Genomic DNA, 17,933 nt, shown 5'->3' on the forward strand with positions numbered 1-17,933 from the left:
TACAACGCACTGTTTATGTCAAATTGACTTCAAGTATGATAATATGGACTTATCGAATATGGAGGTCAAAGAAGTAATATCATCAGGATTTTCCAGATGAGACGGGATCAGTCTGTTGGATACGAATTAATTCAAATCGTAAATATGGGACAAGGAAGTAATTCCAACTGTGTGGATAAAAACATGTCAAATTTTCGAGGCGATCTGTCCCTTTATTAAGACATATAGAACGAACACAATTACTTAATAGGATACGAACAGTAATACGGGACAAAGTAGACAATTTTTTTACTATACAGCCCAATGGAGCACAGTTTACCATTCGGCAAGTGGCAGCCGAAGGCCGGATCTACCAAAATGTATCCATGATGAACGCTAAAACATGAGCGATGACTGGAAAGCGAACCACGTGTGACGTCAAATGTGTGGCGAAATTTATACATGATATACAAATTAAAATACCACTCTGATAATTATGATATACGTCTGAAACGGCATGCATTATAAGTATTTTATCGATTTTACCCTTTACACATTTATCACAAATTTCACGGGACACCCTATTGTTTCAAATAATGCAAATAAATTAAGAGTATATTTGTACATGATGTACTTTAATTTGTGCACAGAAAATCTCAATGTCACCCAGTCAACCTAGTATAGTCACAAAGGTATTGATTGTGACTCATATTTTTGCAAGCATGACGTCATACTATTCAGAGAAAACGACGTGACTTTCGCTCCCAAAATGATGACGTCATTGGATACCTTCCTGCAAGTAAAGTAACTCTGTAATATGGAAAGTCGAATAACTCTTTGTCTTATTCATTTTGTTTTATTTTGGGTCCTATGTATATTGCAATAAAACTGTTTTATGTTTTTTTGTAATTTTTAACAATTTCTTCATGCAAGGAGACACATTTGATTTAACAAACTGTACAGTTTGGTTAACAATGCGATCATCATCTCCTCCTCATTATGCACTCTTTTTTGTATCCACGTAATCTGGAAAAGCGTCAGATTCATAGCCAACTCACTACCGTACAAATTCTAGTACTCGGGTTTGTGTGCCTTCACGGTCTTGTCTATATCAGGGTCCAGGAAATCCTTACCGGACAAGTCGAAATAGTTAGTACACTCTTTAATGGCCGAGTTAGGTACCTGTGGTAGACACAATAAGTGTAAGGTTTGTTTTATAATTTCAATATCAAAAATTAGATGATGCGAGTGTCATAAATAGGTACACTGAAATAACGATAAAAGAAGATATTCTGATAATAAGAAGTTTAATATGAAATCTATAGACGATATAGATACCAGAGCTTTGAAGGCATTCTTCATAATGTGCGATGCAAAGTAGTGCATTATGAATTGATAGTCTGCAAATGTCAGGCTAATAGTTTCCAAGTCAACATTAGTGACGGTACATTTGGATGTTTGTAATGTCACTGTAGACTTCTGCGTGGTCAGTTTACATTACAATTGAAACAAGATAATTTATCAGTGCAAACGAGTAATGTAGAGGCGAGGATCATTGCTTTGCGGGTAGAACATGGGTTCATATTCTCATTGCTACCTATTTCTGTTTTCCCGATGGAACGTTTAACCTTATCTTTGACTATTTGTAATGATTTAACAAAAATGTAGAATGTTACGTAAAGCCAGTAATCTTAATCAAATTCACATCAAAGTTAACTGAAACGTTAAGACCTGAATGATAATTTGAAATCAATTGGGGGAAAAATAATTTATATACTTTCATTTGATACATTTCCCAACACATGTACCCTGTTGTCATTTAAAAGTGTTAATTACAATATTCATAACTCTCTGACACCAGTTACAATACAGTGATGAATATAAGTACCTTCTCTATCGGCGTGTACTGGGGGTGATGGTGCTCACGTAAGGAGTTGTTAGATTTAAGATTGTATGAGAACAGGAGAACCCAGCGTCGGGTATCACTGTTGTTAACGTCACTGGTATGGAGCAAATTACAGCTGAAGAAAATAGCGTCTCCTGTAACAGGTTGGAATATTGGAATAAATATAAAAAAATCGATGATAATGCAAAACATCATGACAAAATAGTATTTGGTGAAAAAACAGTGAGTATGTGTTGAACATATTCATTAATTCACGTCATTTCACGTAAATTTACGTAAATTCAAGTACGAGCTGCCAAATACAAACAGGTATAAAGTAGGACGTTTATGGAATATATATTCATTTTTTATAACCATTCCCAAACTTTTCAGAAAATACATTCACACACATATATTTAGATTGGCGTGCTCTTACTTAAAATATTACAATTTAAACCAATCAATTTCAGCCAATTAGTAAGCGCTCTGTGTTTTTTCCGCTTCAAAAAATCCAAGTAAAATCATGTTTGATTCCGATGTCTGGTTAAAGCATGATGTTGATCACGAATTATCTTGGCATATTAAGAATTATAGAATGTGTTTGACATGGAAACAGATAAACTTCTCTATAAGGATACTGACTGAAGGACTTATTCAAGCACACATCTTATCTCTGAGATCCGTCAGTAGGTCCTTACCGGGGTTCATTTCAACGAACTCTAGGGGACAGATCTTCTTGATTTCCTCTACTCTCTCCAGGTCAGCCTGATGTTGTCCACTCTGCGGACGGTGGTCAATACGACCGCACTTGTGTGAACCACGGAGAATCTTGTCACACAATCAGTAAGTATTAAACATGGATAAAGACGACATATCTGTATGGTGAAGACTACAGTAAAACATAGTATTAACGAACGTTTGGGGACTAACACAATCACTTCGTTATAAACGTAGTTCGTAATAGAATACACATATTACATACATTTTGTGGCTACGTTATAACCATGAGTTCGTTGTAAGTGCGTTCGTTATAAACGTGTTTTACAGTACAGTACATACCAAGTTAATTCAATCTTATGACTTCTTGAAAAGTAATGACCTGTCGTGTACTTTTTTGATTGGAAAAAATGTCAGATAAAACGTCTTAGGTGTAGCACAATATTTAAAACCCCACAAGACTATTCTAAGAATTGTTTTTATTGAATGTCATCAAATTTTATTATATCATTCGAAAAATTATTTCTGACATTGCGCGTTATACAGCAAGCAATACATACTAAACGTGGACTACTCTGACGGGATCAAACATAATGCTAACAATTTACAGGACAATACACGTAGTATAGCTTACCTGCAGACATCCGTTAGCCTTTTCACACTTATCAATAGCGATAAAAGCCGTCAGTAGATCAGGGAACAAAATACTGTTCTGGTACCAGTATCTGAAATTACTTACATCTATTAGACATATACAGTAGGAATTTTATAATGCTTACATATCAAAAATTGTTCTAAAGATTTTAGTAGTGGTCTCTATAAGCAAAAGTATCAGCTGTATATTATATTTGTCAATTTAGAAATGATAGTGGTAATTTCAAATTATTTACAAATCAATTAGCATCCTAATGAAAATGTTTAAAATGTCATTTAAGGTACCCATAGTCTTGATGCCACAGTAGTCCCCCTCCAGTGCGTGCATCTTTCTGTACAAACTTGGCGTGGTAGTGGTAGATTTCCCCGCCCCCTAATAACTAACAAAAAATATATGGTTTTAATATTGCTCAAATAGTGGGTTTTGAATATGGTGATTGTCATAATTGCAAGAAAAAAATATTTTTAACCAATAAAGTATTAACATCTATTGCCATTACATAAATGAAGTTATTCAAGAAAGACCGTCTATTTGATTTCCCTTGAACATAAGTTTGTAAATTGTTTAACATGGGAATCGTCTTCGAATTTGTTCGTCTTTGCTTTTTATTTCACAGAATTTGTTCTCTTGATAATTAACCAACATAAACAGAATTTGATCAAATTCTAACTAGTTCAGTAAGGACTGTGTTTTAGCTACAGGGGTGCTTTGGGTAGCTATTCCTGTTCAAATATGCATTAATAGTATATAATAGTAAGTTGCAAAATTTTAATGAAAATATTTAAACGAAATGTTGAGGAATTTTCTTTAAAAAAACTGCTCAACTGTAATATTGCGTATGTTTTGATTGACAAGAAATATTTTGAAAGTTTTGATGGCTTAGATTGAATTTTGGATTCATTATCATTGATTGTACATTGTCCCGGGCTATGTGTGTTGTGTTACCCATATCATATATTAGTATTGGCGTGTTTTTAATTGGTAACACAGCTTTAGTAATCAATGATCGCATCCTTTCTTTTCATATAGACCATTACAGCATAGATCATTGTTAGTATTTTATTTTCAATAACTTACACTTCTTACAACAATACTATGCATGTGAGAGTTAATCGTATAGGAAATTATGAAAAACACATTATTTCATTGAATATGTTTTTCCTCCTCTTACTATATCTTATATCAATCTCGTCAGTGTAAACATAACATACATCTTTATACGTTATTGTACCTTTTCGCTAGTATTTACCACCTTCTCACTCCTCGCTACCATTCCTGTCACGTCGTTTCCAGGATGACCCCAGATCACAAATTTAGGTTCCTTTCCGGTTCCATCAGGAAGCTATGAATGATTTATTTTGTTTGATTACATCATGGAAAACCTTTTTGAATAATATATGAATTAAATGAATATAACCCATATTTATGATTTAGACACATATTCACAATGTTAGTAACGATTGAGATATAAACATTTACCCCATAGCCATATTTACTCCTCATTTCAGATTCTTCTAGAACTTTCTTTACGCCTGTCATTTCTTCTTTGTCAAGGAGACCACTGTAAATGAAAAATGACATTAAAATATCCTAATGCAAAGCGTTCATATGCAAATGTAAATACTATAAATACTGCAGACAGCACGAACAAACGAATTAGTAATGAACCACTGACGAGCTTTAAGTAATCCTATATACAAATTTGTGGGACATTATATTTTGAACTAGAAAAAAATTGCCTATGCGGATATATCCCTTTACAGATTATAATATATAAAATGTACATCTTGTATGAGTCGAAACAAGGTACACTTTCCATATCAAATACACTTGTGTCGCTGGAAGTCTCTTCGAAGTTTTAAAAATGAAGCCAAATTACATTTCTATCTTATTTTAGTCTCAGACTAATTCCTTCATACTGCTTAACGTGTGCCATGTGTTGAAGCAACCGTCATTGAGAGAGATGCATTGAGCTCTCTCTTCCGAGACTCAACACTATGTGGCATAGCGCATGGGATAGACTCGAGTACATATATATATGAAAAGTTAGTGTGCTTTAGCAAAAGTTCCAATTTTTAATGATACAGTTTTTGTACATAATTCGAACGCGCATTAATGGGATTGCAAGATTGACTGTAAGAGCCATTGTTTGCGAATTAATGTATTAGCAAACATGCTGAAAATAATGACGGTGCGAAATATAGTATACACGAACAGAAAATGGCATATATATACGGTACATCGTATATACACAATTCAATACGTCTTATAAACAACCGGAATCATTAAAGGACATGCCAAGTTTGATTGATGGGAAAACCGGTGACCCCAGGGAAAAACAGCAACCTGCGGTCAGCATCTTACTCACTGCCTCACTCGCAATAAAGTGGTAAACAACTACAATGTATTATGATTATATGAATAAGACATGAATAGATACGATAATGCCAGTAGGTTGGTCTTGTTTATAACTATAATGTTTATCTTTATTTTACTACTCACCGTATCATGATATATCCATAGTTGTTATAATCTGCAATCATCTCCTCTGTCACTTTAAAGTTATCAGGGTCATACTGATATTCTGAAAATGTCAAGGTCATTATAGCTAGATTAGAACAAACCTTAATATGTAAATCAATGTACATGTGTCTTTTATAACGTAACTGTTCGAAGATGCTGCACGACTACAAAATAAACTCCGTAGTAAACCTATGACATGACCGATTTATGTTTAATCGTTACAGCTCAAACCGCCCTCGGTTATTAATGCAGGAATATGTATCGCTGTAATCATAGTTCATAGTATTAAACCTATTTTGATAAAACATGACTTGTTGTACATATGTGGCAGGTAGTTGTGAAGGGGAGAGAGATTGGAAGATACCATATTACGTAAATACTAACACGATTGTAAAAATCACAACAAAGATACCAAAACTTATTTATGATGTAAATTTCTCTAACAAAAGCGGATCACAATTGGTTATTCTATGTTGTTTTTGAATACATTAAAGAAATTCGGATCGGGTATGGGTACAGCGTACACAATGTACAATGTTCATCCTTGATCGTATTGATATATACGATCAGGACATTTCACGATATAAATCAAAACTGATTACAATATCATTAGATCTGTCAATATTTGTTTCGTTTTATTTTTCTTTACGAATATACATTTTGTAGAAAAAATCGTTTATGTAATATTTTGCTTTATGTGGTTAATGATACCAATGTTCATAGGGGACGGTCAAAATAACTCGGGATGGTGCAACTTTACTTAACTCTGAAGCGCTATCAAATATATTCCATAACTCAATATAATATGTAATAACAACTCTTTAAAAATGATATAAATGATTTCTTATTCTCACTTTGACCAATTCAATCATATCATAATGGTTACCTGCGCTAGTCAGCTCCATGACTTATTGGAAGAGGACACCTTCAACTGAAAAAAACATGGTTAAACGTTTGATGTAATGCATAAAGTGAGCAGAATCGGCTAGGTCACAATTCGAAATACTGTTTCCACAATGAAGTCAACATTCAGTTTATAAAATGGAAATGTGTGTCCATCTTCGTGATAATTCTATGCTTTTTATAAACTAGCACTACAGTGTACATACCTTATATATTCGTCTTTTGATGTATAACCACATGATCTATTTGATGTATAACCACATGATCTATTTGATGTATAACCACATGATCTATTTGATGTATAACCACATGATCTATTTGATGTATAACCACATGATCTATTTGATGTATAACCACATATGTATAACCACATGATCTATTTGATGTATAACCACATGATCATGATCTATTTGATGTATTACCACATGATATATTTGATGTATAACCACATGATCTATTTGATGTATAACCACATGATCTATTTGATGTATAACCACATGATCTATTTGATGTATAACCACATGATCTATTTGATGTATAACCACATGATCTATTTGATGTATAACCACATGATCTATTTGATGTATAACCACATGATCTATTTGATGCATAACCACATGATCTATTTGATGTATAACCACATGATCTATTTGATGTATAACCAAATGATCTATTTGATGTATAACCACATGATCTATTTGATGTATAACCACATGATCTATTTGATGCAGATACATGCATTACGATAAGATAATGTTATTTGCTTGCTATACGGTCAAAAAAGTATGATATTGATAAAGTCTTCATATTATTGTACAAAACTCTCGACATATTATCAATGGCTCTTTTTTCTTTACATGTACTTAAATTTTGACTCACTCCGATCTTCGGGACGATCAATTATACCATTACCATATAGAATCTCTCCAAAGACTTAGATATTTTCTTTCAAATTAGAACTTCTACCATAATCATATTTTTAAAAAATCTTTGAACATCAAAAGTCATTTATTTAGCTATAAACGGAATAGATATCCTTGTTTTGAATTCTTACTTTTATTTCATCGTAAACAAGGAGGACATGTTCATGAAATCTTTAATACCATCACCAAATCAAATCTTTGCCGTGTCATATATATCCATATCTAACTACGTTTGTATCTATGCATTCCAATAGAATATTTTGGTTACTTTATTTCGCATTCAACATTTATTTTGTACTCAAAATCCACTGATAAATTACACAGTCTGCGATGTGTCATTGCAGATGAAAACATTGCAGATGAGTTTTGCAGGTACTTTGGGGTTATACTTTGAAAAGAAGTCCGTAAAATATCAAATTCGCTATGCATTTTTATTAAGACTGATGCTTTACAAATACCGACATCATTGTAAATGTAAAAACTACTTAATTTTGTATTAATAATTCTCAGTCATAACCTAAAAGGATTTAAATATAAGATATTTACCGCTATATTGATGTACAGAAGTACGGCTTCCAAATCCAGTCAGCTAATTTACCATAAGAATGAAATCTCGGCCACAAGGTCTTTGGGGGTGTTTGTCTCACCAATCCGCCTGTCTTGATTTCATCGCTTTGTTCTATTGAACTCTGACCAAGCACGGACGATATCTCAGCCTTTAGGCAGTGTAATACACAATAGCTCTATGTGTATATACAAGACGGCTACTTGACTCTGCACGAGCTATAATCTAAATGCTAGCAATTTTATCTATTTCAAATTAACATGTAGGCTGAACTTGACCCACTTTACAATTGTTTAAGCCCTAGATGTAAACGATATGTAGTAAACATGATGTGGAGTTTCTTCTGCAGGCTTATCAATATGTAATAGCAAAGCTGCTTGTTCACTTTGTTTTTATATAAAGAAGAAAGAAGATATTTTGTTGATTAGAATTATTTTCACCTAACATCGAAATCGGCAACAAAGGAATAATTGCTGCAGCTAAGGAGCAGATATGTAATCGTTGTATTTGATAATAAATTGTTTTGTTGATCACGGATAACCAAGGATTTTATTAACCTGAATACACGTATCATATATTATGGATACAAATGTCAGCATGGAATATTCCATAGATGATATAATGTTAACGACAGTAAAAGTAACCGTTGGAACATGATGAAATCAATCTCAATCCGAGATTTTGATGAAGTGTATATTCTCAAAGAAAACATTGCGCAGATGACGGTCAAACATCGGCATATGTTTACATTGTGAGATGATCGTATAATGTTCAGCTAATGAACGTTTTCGTCGCAAGTAAGAATAAACTATAATATGAAAACAGAAAATGTAAAATTTCAAAAAAATCTACGCCATATATATGTAAGTGTTTCCCCATGTGTGAGAATTATGTAATCGAAATATAATTAGGAGAGAGTAGACCTGATATTAAAGATAAAAAAGAATTGTTTGCTGTGATTTGGTACCATAGATATCCTTATTAGAATGCTACTTAGTTACCTAGTTAAAGATATTCGCCAGTATTCATCACTAGATGTGGGTCCAGATTAATTTTGTAAATTATTGTCCACAGCGTGATGTGACTAAAAGACATTTGAAGAAAAACCTAATACATTTCCAAAGGTTGGTTATTTATTTTATTGTGCATAAACCACAGAATTTCTGGCAGTAGGTCATTGCTAGATTGTAGACAGAACAAATGTTGATTTCAGCCATAAACTCACAGCGGATTCCAGGCTTGTCTGCGCATGTCTGTCCAACAGCTTAAAGAGAACGACATATACTTTCAACAGATGTAATCAAATAAATAATGTAACGTTTTCGGGGGTCTGGCGATCACATTTCGATACAAAAAAAAGACAAAAAAAATGTTTTATAACAGATACTAAGATATCACTGTAAAACAACATAAAGGAAGACAAAATACATATATTACAAATTTCTATAGTACCACCATTTATGTTCTCCTCCTAACTGTCCTAAACCATATGATTGTATCAATGGATGATTGAATTCTTGCTTGGACAACCATGGATCTTAAGAGACATCCAAATTATTTTACGAGTCTAATACTGGAAGACACACTGCATGTTTACTTTAATCGATTAAGATATATCTCTCAAACACTTTACTTCAAGATTATATCCCGCGTGCATTTTACGGGTGAATGGCGAAAATAAGATAATTATCACAGCTTACCAAACGTCGTAGCAGCAGGTTTAGAAGTGGTAATGATGACCGGGACTTGCGTGGTAGGATTTGGTTTAGGAGTGGTTTTAATCGGTAGGGGTGGACTTGGTGGACTTGGTTTAGGAGTGGTATTTAGGACCGGAACTTGAGTGGGCGGAGTTGGTTTCAGAGTGGTTTTAATCGGTAGGGGCGGAGTTGGTGGACTCGGCTTGGGAGTGGTATTTAGGAACGGAACTTGAGTGGGCGGAGTTGGTTTCAGAGTGGTTTTAATCGGTAGGGGTGGAGTTGGTGGACTTGGTCCGGGAGTCGTGCTGATAAATGGAGCTGGAGTTGGCGGACTTGGTCTAGGAGTTGTGCCGATAAATGGAGCTGGAGTTGGCGGACTTGGTCTGGGAGTTGTGCCAATAAATGGAGCTGGAGTTGGTGGACTTGGTCGAGGAGTTGTGCCGATAAATGGAGCTGGAGTTGGTGGACTTGGTCTAGGAGTTGTGCCGATAAATGGAGCTGGAGTTGGTGGACTTGGTCGAGGAGTTGTGCCGATAAATGGAGCTGGAGTTGGCGGACTTGGTCTAGGAGTTGTGCCGATAAATGGAGCTGGAGTTGGTGGACTCGGTCGTGGAGTTGTGCCGATAAATGGAGCTGGAGTTGGTGGACTTGGTGTAGAAGTTTTGCTGATAAATGGAGCTGGCGTTGGCGGACTTTGTCGAGGAGTTGTGTTGGGGACTTGAGTCGGCATTGGAGGAGTTAGTCTTGGAGTTGTGATGATAATTGGAGCTGGAGTTGGCGAATTTGGTCTAGGCGTTGAGCCGATAAATGGAGCTGGAGTAGGCGGACTTGGTCTGGGAGTGGTTGTTATTCCCGGAGGTGGCGCTGGTGTAGGTTGCTGGGTCGATACAGATAGCGGGGCTGGTGATGGTGGTGTAGGTACAGGGCTACTATCAAGTCCCAACCCTGGCGTGGGCGTCTGAGGTGGAGGTGGAGCACGTGTTTTCATAGTCGTTACCGTCGGGCTTGTTGATGTGGGAAGGCCAACCATGTCTGCCATGGAACACAGTTGTGGTGATGCTGACGAGGTAGTTACAACTAAAATATTAGTAATGTACAATGATATAAACTAATAATTTTATATAAGGTAAGTTCCAATACCATTTACATCGAATAATGTATTTACCAGATAGACACTATTTCCCTTCCCTTTATCCAACTTGGGACTACATGTATATACCGATACCTGTCGGGATTTCATTGTCGTATAATTAACTGATTAAACGTTTCTCGATTACGTTCGTGTGATTAGAAAAGGATCATCATATATTTCATCAGAGTATGCGTGTATATACATCAAGTATTGATTATCAGGTGCAAATGTCTTAATTATCGTATGGACATTTTTAATATAGACCTACAATTGTATGTGCACTGAGCGAATTAAACTAAAGACTCACATTTATATTAGTACCAATGTCAGTATTAGAGTGACTACAAGGGGATATAAATATTTAAGGATTAACTTTAAATAAACCACTAAGCGGTTTATGATGAGAGTACACTCTCTTCATAACATCAAAAATCTATTCAAATTAATCCTTATAATTCAATTTACTAAAGATAATCTCTTCAAATTCAAAATTAGTTTTGGGACTCTTTTGTCTATGCAATCATTACGCTGTCATCTCAGCCAATCAGAAGCAACGTTACAAACGGCGACGCCATTTTTTCCTTTAAGGGCTGATAAAGTAAATTTTTAAGCCAATGAAAATGCTCGTAACAAGCAAAATTGAATTATTGTCAGACTACTTGAGTTCATCATTAAAAAAACACAACATATATTATTTTGACCCTTGATGCTACCTGGTGGACTATCATTCGCCGTCAGTATTCTTAGTACCGTATACATGTACGCAGTAAAAAAGAAAAGGAAATTGCAACCGAAATTTCTCTAATTTCATTAGTGTGCATTCCATTTTACGCTGAACGTGAATTATGTTTAGTATTCAGCCCATTTGTTTTCATAGAAAAAGTTCGATTTATGGAGCAAGTCTAAAAGTTTATGGGCTAAATAAAATATGTAAGAAAAAATAAGTTTGTGATGCCTGCTAGGACTTTACCAGTCATGTTAAAATGGATATTTTCCCCCATTTTCTCTTCTTTTAATGAAGGTCTCATAAAGATTTTCCTTAGCTTTTTTGGTATACTTTCTGTATATAAATCGTTAACGGACTGTTTCTATGCTCCATTTCTTAGTACTATTCAAGCCAACCAAACTATTCTACATTTTTACATGCATTCCTTTTCCTGTCCCGTGCATGCAATGAATTATGAGATAATATGAATCACATAGACCTACATGTGGTTCATGTATCTTTACATGTAGAATAAACATATATTATGTATGTATATGTTTCTGCATATAGTAATTACAAACTTCATAATAATATTATGCTACAATGTAGATAGTAGTCAGTTAGTATTTCATTATCATGATCACTTGTCATGGATATTATAATCCGATAATTCCGATATCGTCGTTGACCCTGTTGTCTCAAACACTGGTCTAAGTTCATGTCGGCTTACCAGACTTAGCATGTATGTATACATCGCTGTATCATTATAAAAAGAAACAAAGTGTAATATCTAGCAGGTAACGACATGGCGTGTTTGTGTTTACTTTCATTTGTTTACGAGTTTTGTCGAGCCACCCCGTAGGAGGCCTCATCAGGTAACACAAACGCGTGTTCGGTTTCGATGTACATTTCAATTAAATTTAAGCTAGATTAGGTCTTATAGGCATCTAATCATCTTTATTACAAAATACCTAAGATTAGCAAATACCATTGTAATTATAAATTTGCTAAATGATTGCTTTCCATTCATGAAAAAAACAAACTTTGAATAGTTTAAGCCTAGTTTTATATAGCATCTAAATACATACATGTACATAATGTACAACCTGTGTTTGTAGCTAGGTCCACGCGTTGAATGCGTATCGTCGTTGTTTGGAGACAACGGACCCATGTGTGTTCGCTGACACGTATTTGGTGAGTCGTCAGTGTGTTCGCCATGATGTTGAAGTTTGTTAGGGAAATTCCACTTTTTATGTGCATACGCATGCGTAATAGATCTAGATTGTTTTGGCTCTGGGGCGGAACTACGGATTCCCCCATCTCCGCAGAGGGGTTTTCTATTGTTTTTGAAAACCATGGAAATGTTGGGTATTCTTTGTTAGCGGATATTTTCATAAGGAGCAAAGTTTGGTACTTTATGGCGATATTTTTTCACCCAAAAACATAATGGGACTTTAAAGCTCTAACAGATACACCGTAGATAAAACTGATACGCCGTAGATAATTTAGTGATTACCTGTAGACGATGTACCACCAATCATTCGGTTATTACACAGGGGCCCGTCACAACATCGTGTGGTAAGGACATCACCACTGTGGAGTCGCTTTCCTCGAGGTCCAGCCATGACGTCACATACCTGTGCATTCCACACAAATACCGTCAACATATATACAGTTGTTTTGGTATTCCTTACCCGCCATTACATCAGTAATCAAATATATCTAATTGTCACATAATTATCGTTAACCATTTTAGACCTTGGTGATAATTATTGACTCTAAAATTCTTCCACTTCACTAAATTTAAAGAAAATAAGCCTTTATCTTGAATGTACGAATGTTAAATGTGTTAAATGATAAAATAATGTAGTCTCACTTGCTTTGGAAGACACTCCAACTTCAGACTGGCATCAGGGTATAGCAGCGATGTGGCACACATCTGAAACGACACAATGGACTTTAGTGAGTGAGACAAAAACAAAGTATGACAGGAGAGTGTCAAACATACTTCTACAGCACGCAGACGTTAAGTAGTCTAAAGGTCATCCATTATACCAGGAATGGTATGTAAGTATCTACATAAGGTTTAAAATGTGTGTCGGTTTAAAATTTTAACAAATGAAATGTGTTTTAATGTATGAATATAAAAGTAGTATTTGTATCGGCATACCAATTCAGTGTTAGTGTCCACAGGCTTCTGGATCTTGTTAATTTTAGGGTTAATGAATCTATTGTGGTTTGATTTTGATAAATATATACAAATTATACAAACATTAGTACAATTAATAGAAAATCGTTCAACGGAGTTATTTTCCCACATTTTCTTTATAACCAAAAATGGGATATTTATTTTTAACTACTGCGTAATTTCGCCTTTGAGGATGAAATTAAAAGTATATTCTGGATGATATGAAAACTAACACCATTGTTTTTTAATTAAGATTTGTATATTCATTTGATCTGTAAATCAGAAGTTTTTTCTACAAAAGGTGACGTCATAACTGTTTCGTTATTTCATTCTGCCATTCCAAGTCATATGCAATGGACACAGGATGAAATATTCTTTAATTAAAACGACGAACTGTGTTACACTAATTACCTCGTCCAGTCCACATTGCTTTATAGTTGTACAATCCTCCACTGTAGCTGCATTGCGACAGGATAAACAGAAATTGTTTGTCGAGTCAGGCACCAAGCCTAAAAATTAACAAACGTTTGACTGCATTTAATTATTAGAATATGGGTTCTAAAGACGCGATTAAAAGTGCGTTACTCTCTTATCAATGTCATACTATTGCATTATCATAATGCAATTTAACATATTTTCATAAAACGAAAATATTTTGACATATCAATAAACAATTGTAAGTCATCCAAAAGACGTTTTATATTAACCACTTGACACGAACTCTCTGCAGTTAAGACATGTGTGGAGCAGAACTCCCTTACTCCCTGACAATGTTCATTATATTGCAATGTTAACACAATTTAATTCTTTTTTAATCAAACAAAAATATTTTGACATATCAAGACACAGAGTCAACTAAAAGACGTATTGTACTCACCACTTGACCGGAAACCCTGAGCATTACAGACATGCGTGGAGCAGCAGTGATGATACGTGCGGGCGCCATAGTAACCATTGGCTGTCACTTGTTTGCCATCAGCAACACAATTTACCTCCTTACAGTCCTATATCAACGGGTTACATAGAAATAACCACATTCATCAATAAACCTTAGTAAACTGAGTGACCTACAAATATTAGGATTTTAGCATGCTACAAAAAATAAAAAATAAATAATTAAGGTAGAAGAATTTTACGTTTTCGGAAATTGCCATTTTTATATATTGTAATAATATCAAAGGTATCATAAGGTGTATATCAACGTTTACCCCTTGTTCTTTGCATCCAGCATTATGGAGAATGATCTGGGACTGCTGCTGCGAGGAAGAGTTTGGATCTGTCCCGGTAAAAACGGTCATTCGTTCAGCAAAACACACCTACAAAATTAAGTAACATAATCTAAATATACTATTTTCACACTTTTAATACAGAAAATATAGTTGTGACACTCCAAGATTCCTCTTACCAGTCCAAATATGTTAAACAAAAATTATCGAAGTGCGTTTTAACCGAAGAGACCATAACCTCCCAATTCCGTTGTATCATCGAATCATTTATTTGTCGTGTATCAAATGAAGAAAGTGCGAAACTGTGTCTTACCTGGTTAGGCTGGCAGGTGACCGTTGTATTACAGTCTTTCAGTGACGTCACTCCATGACACTTGAGACACCTAACAGGGTCAGCAGCTAGCCAATCAGATAAAACCGACTGATGTGATCAAAAACTATATTTTGACATGAATTGTAACTGTTTTAAATATTTCTTGAAATATGTATCGATATCTGTGAAATGTTTTTGTGTGTCTTGATAAAGGGACTGATCGCCTCAAAAATTTGACTTTTTTTGTCCAGACGATCGGAATTACTTCTTTGTCCCATTTTCCATTTGAAGTAATTCTTATCCTACATATTTTTACGTTTGATAGGATACGGTACCCTATCAAACGTAAATCTGTAGGATAGGTCATTTATAAAATCTATTGAAATTACGTCTTTAACCCAAATAATTCAACATACTTTGCATGATTGACATTTATATGAAACCTACCTTGCAGCGATCGTATATAGAAACAGACAACAAGGGCGATCAGTGCAACTACAATACAAATGGGAATACAGAAAGTAGTCAATATTAAACACAATTAATTTCATATATTAAAAAAGAATATATTAAAGCACTCTGTCTTGGACAGGAAACCCATTTGATTTCATAAATCAATTAGAAAAAATAATAGTGAGGTATCACTGTGTCCACGCTCCAACATCATGAAACGGTCTTTAAAAGTAAAAATTAGTCTTAAGTTAAGATATAGCCAGTCACTGATGATGTTACAAAAATACGTCATTTTCATTGGGTAAGCAAACACTACTTCATGATCGTGGGGCCTTGAAAGAAAACAACATAAGAAATCAACTACGGATGGCGTTCACTTACAAATGTATTCAAAATAGCAATGGCCAGATCTTGAGTTTGGAAACTTTTTTTTCAATAATGTAAAGTCGTCAAATTGTAAATGGTGTCGGTAAACGAACAAAAATTACATTGATCATGAGAGCAATAAAATAAGCTTACTTCATTCATTTGTGGTTCATTTTATTATACGAAAGGTTAAATTCATATCACGATTAGTTTACAATTCACCTTCACCAAACCGGAAGTACTTAACAGATAAGACAAAAATTTACATCCGACATTACATAAATCATATTATCCACAAAGGATACATTTATTATTTATCTATAATCATGTTTACCTGAGGAACTTATTTTATGCTATTATACAACTGTTTCGTGATATCCATATGGAGAGAAATTAACCGTTTGTGATACGGATGAAATAAAATAGTGGAGCTAGATGACTTACTCCTACTTGTACCAAATATACACGGCAGTATGAACACTCAGTAACAGAAAAAAAAACCGCAATTATCAAAGATGCTCCACCGCCGACAGAGCATAAATGATATTTATCATTTGAACAATAATTGGTGTTGAATCGTGTCTATTTATGCCTAATTAACACAAAAAAAAAATAATATAAAATAATTTATTTCGCCTTTGATGAATGCACAATCAGTACATCATTCCATATAGGATATAGTGCCACGGAATTTTTTCGGGATGCAATTAATTATTTTTCATAACTTGAAGTATACTTCAAGAAGAAGCTCAAACTTTTCAATGGTGGTAATGGTGTAAAGTAAGTAACTTTTGTTACTGAAGAAAAATACTAAATCGTCTGCTTCTGTTTTTTGATAGTGAAAAAATACCATTTGTCAGCGGTGGGACATCTTTAACCGTTACAATGACGTATACGCGTTAAGTAAGGCAAATAACTAGAACTGTTCAATCTCGATATAAGATCTGGATAGTGTTTGTATGGTCAGATTAAAAGACAGATGGCCAAAGAAATTGTAAAACTACAAGATTTCGCATATATAATCTTAAAATAAAAGCAAATGCATAATTCATAAATGATAACATAGTGTGTGAATGCATTTCCTTTATTTGTAGACTTAATATATATGAATTCATGTGGTAAAAAATCAAAAGCCATGTTCCACTTATACACAGATGGTTATTAGGATCTCTTTCTCACATTACATAATACGAGTCTAAATAAAGTCTGGATAAATAACGGCGATATCAAAACATCGAGATGATTTAATATACAACAATACTCACATTTTACGTTTGCACCGATTCCTTCCATATTCTTCGGAAGCACACGACACCATTCCAAACTAATCGAAGGTCAAACTTAGGTCAGGCACTAACGTCACTCCACTTATCTATACTTATGTATGGCAGAAAAATTAGACCTCGAGGCGTTATTGATTTGAATAATGAAAACAAATGAAATAATACAGTAGGATCCTAAATGATATCGAAACCACAGGTAAACCTAGATTTTATAAATATTTTGAAACAAGCATAGACACTAGAAAAACTACTGAATTCTGCCTGATTTCTGTGTATACCTACCTGATTGAACTAGCAAAATAAAGTATGCAATAGTTTAATGTAAATAAGGTAGATGTTTCATACATGTACCTCGGAGTCAGAAATTACACGTACATCTTGCAATTCGATCATTCATACGCGTGGTGCATTTTGAATTG

At 34.4% G+C, this 17,933-nt stretch overlaps 2 protein-coding genes across 3 annotated transcripts; both read right to left on the reverse strand.

Moving 5' to 3' along the window:
* Positions 1 to 172: 172 nt before the first annotated feature.
* On the reverse strand, positions 173 to 8,340 carry LOC138320861 (L-proline trans-4-hydroxylase-like). Its single transcript, XM_069264135.1, has 10 exons — positions 8,132 to 8,340; positions 6,646 to 6,690; positions 5,739 to 5,820; positions 4,716 to 4,797; positions 4,468 to 4,578; positions 3,521 to 3,615; positions 3,216 to 3,306; positions 2,563 to 2,692; positions 1,868 to 2,019; positions 173 to 1,161 (listed from the first exon to the last, which is right to left on the reverse strand). Exons 2-10 carry the CDS (start codon positions 6,662 to 6,664, stop codon positions 1,051 to 1,053), a joined length of 873 nt encoding a protein of 290 aa, XP_069120236.1. The 5' UTR covers positions 6,665 to 6,690; positions 8,132 to 8,340; the 3' UTR covers positions 173 to 1,050.
* A 925-nt stretch (positions 8,341 to 9,265) lies between these two features.
* Positions 9,266 to 17,550, reverse strand: LOC138320863 (uncharacterized). 2 transcript variants are annotated; one of them, XM_069264139.1, is made up of 10 exons: positions 17,497 to 17,550; positions 15,860 to 15,907; positions 15,413 to 15,498; positions 15,082 to 15,189; positions 14,751 to 14,877; positions 14,285 to 14,382; positions 13,562 to 13,624; positions 13,202 to 13,322; positions 9,851 to 10,906; positions 9,266 to 9,414 (listed from the first exon to the last, which is right to left on the reverse strand). In XM_069264139.1, exons 1-10 carry the CDS (start codon positions 17,522 to 17,524, stop codon positions 9,284 to 9,286), a joined length of 1,866 nt encoding a protein of 621 aa, XP_069120240.1. In that variant the 5' UTR covers positions 17,525 to 17,550; the 3' UTR covers positions 9,266 to 9,283. The 2 variants fall into 2 exon arrangements, with proteins under 2 accessions (XP_069120240.1, XP_069120239.1); XM_069264138.1 differs by having other exon boundaries at positions 9,851 to 10,924.
* Positions 17,551 to 17,933: the final 383 nt, after the last annotated feature.

The sequence above is a fragment of the Argopecten irradians genome, chromosome 4 (assembly GCF_041381155.1).
Source record: "Argopecten irradians isolate NY chromosome 4, Ai_NY, whole genome shotgun sequence".
Taxonomy (NCBI): domain Eukaryota; kingdom Metazoa; phylum Mollusca; class Bivalvia; order Pectinida; family Pectinidae; genus Argopecten; species Argopecten irradians.

Coding starts and splice junctions, on each gene's coding strand:
- LOC138320861 (XM_069264135.1), bottom strand. Junction 3,307..3,520: donor CTGTGGCATCAAGACTATGG/GTACCTTAAATG, acceptor AAGTAATTTCAG/ATACTGGTACCAGAACAGTA. Junction 2,020..2,562: donor GTTCGTTGAAATGAACCCCG/GTAAGGACCTAC, acceptor AACCTGTTACAG/GAGACGCTATTTTCTTCAGC.
- LOC138320863 (XM_069264138.1), bottom strand. CDS start 17,524: ATGGAAGGAATCGGTGCAAACGTAAAAT. Junction 15,190..15,412: donor TCACCTGCCAGCCTAACCAG/GTAAGACACAGT, acceptor TTAATTTTGTAG/GTGTGTTTTGCTGAACGAAT. Junction 14,383..14,750: donor TCAGGGTTTCCGGTCAAGTG/GTGAGTACAATA, acceptor GTTAATTTTTAG/GCTTGGTGCCTGACTCGACA.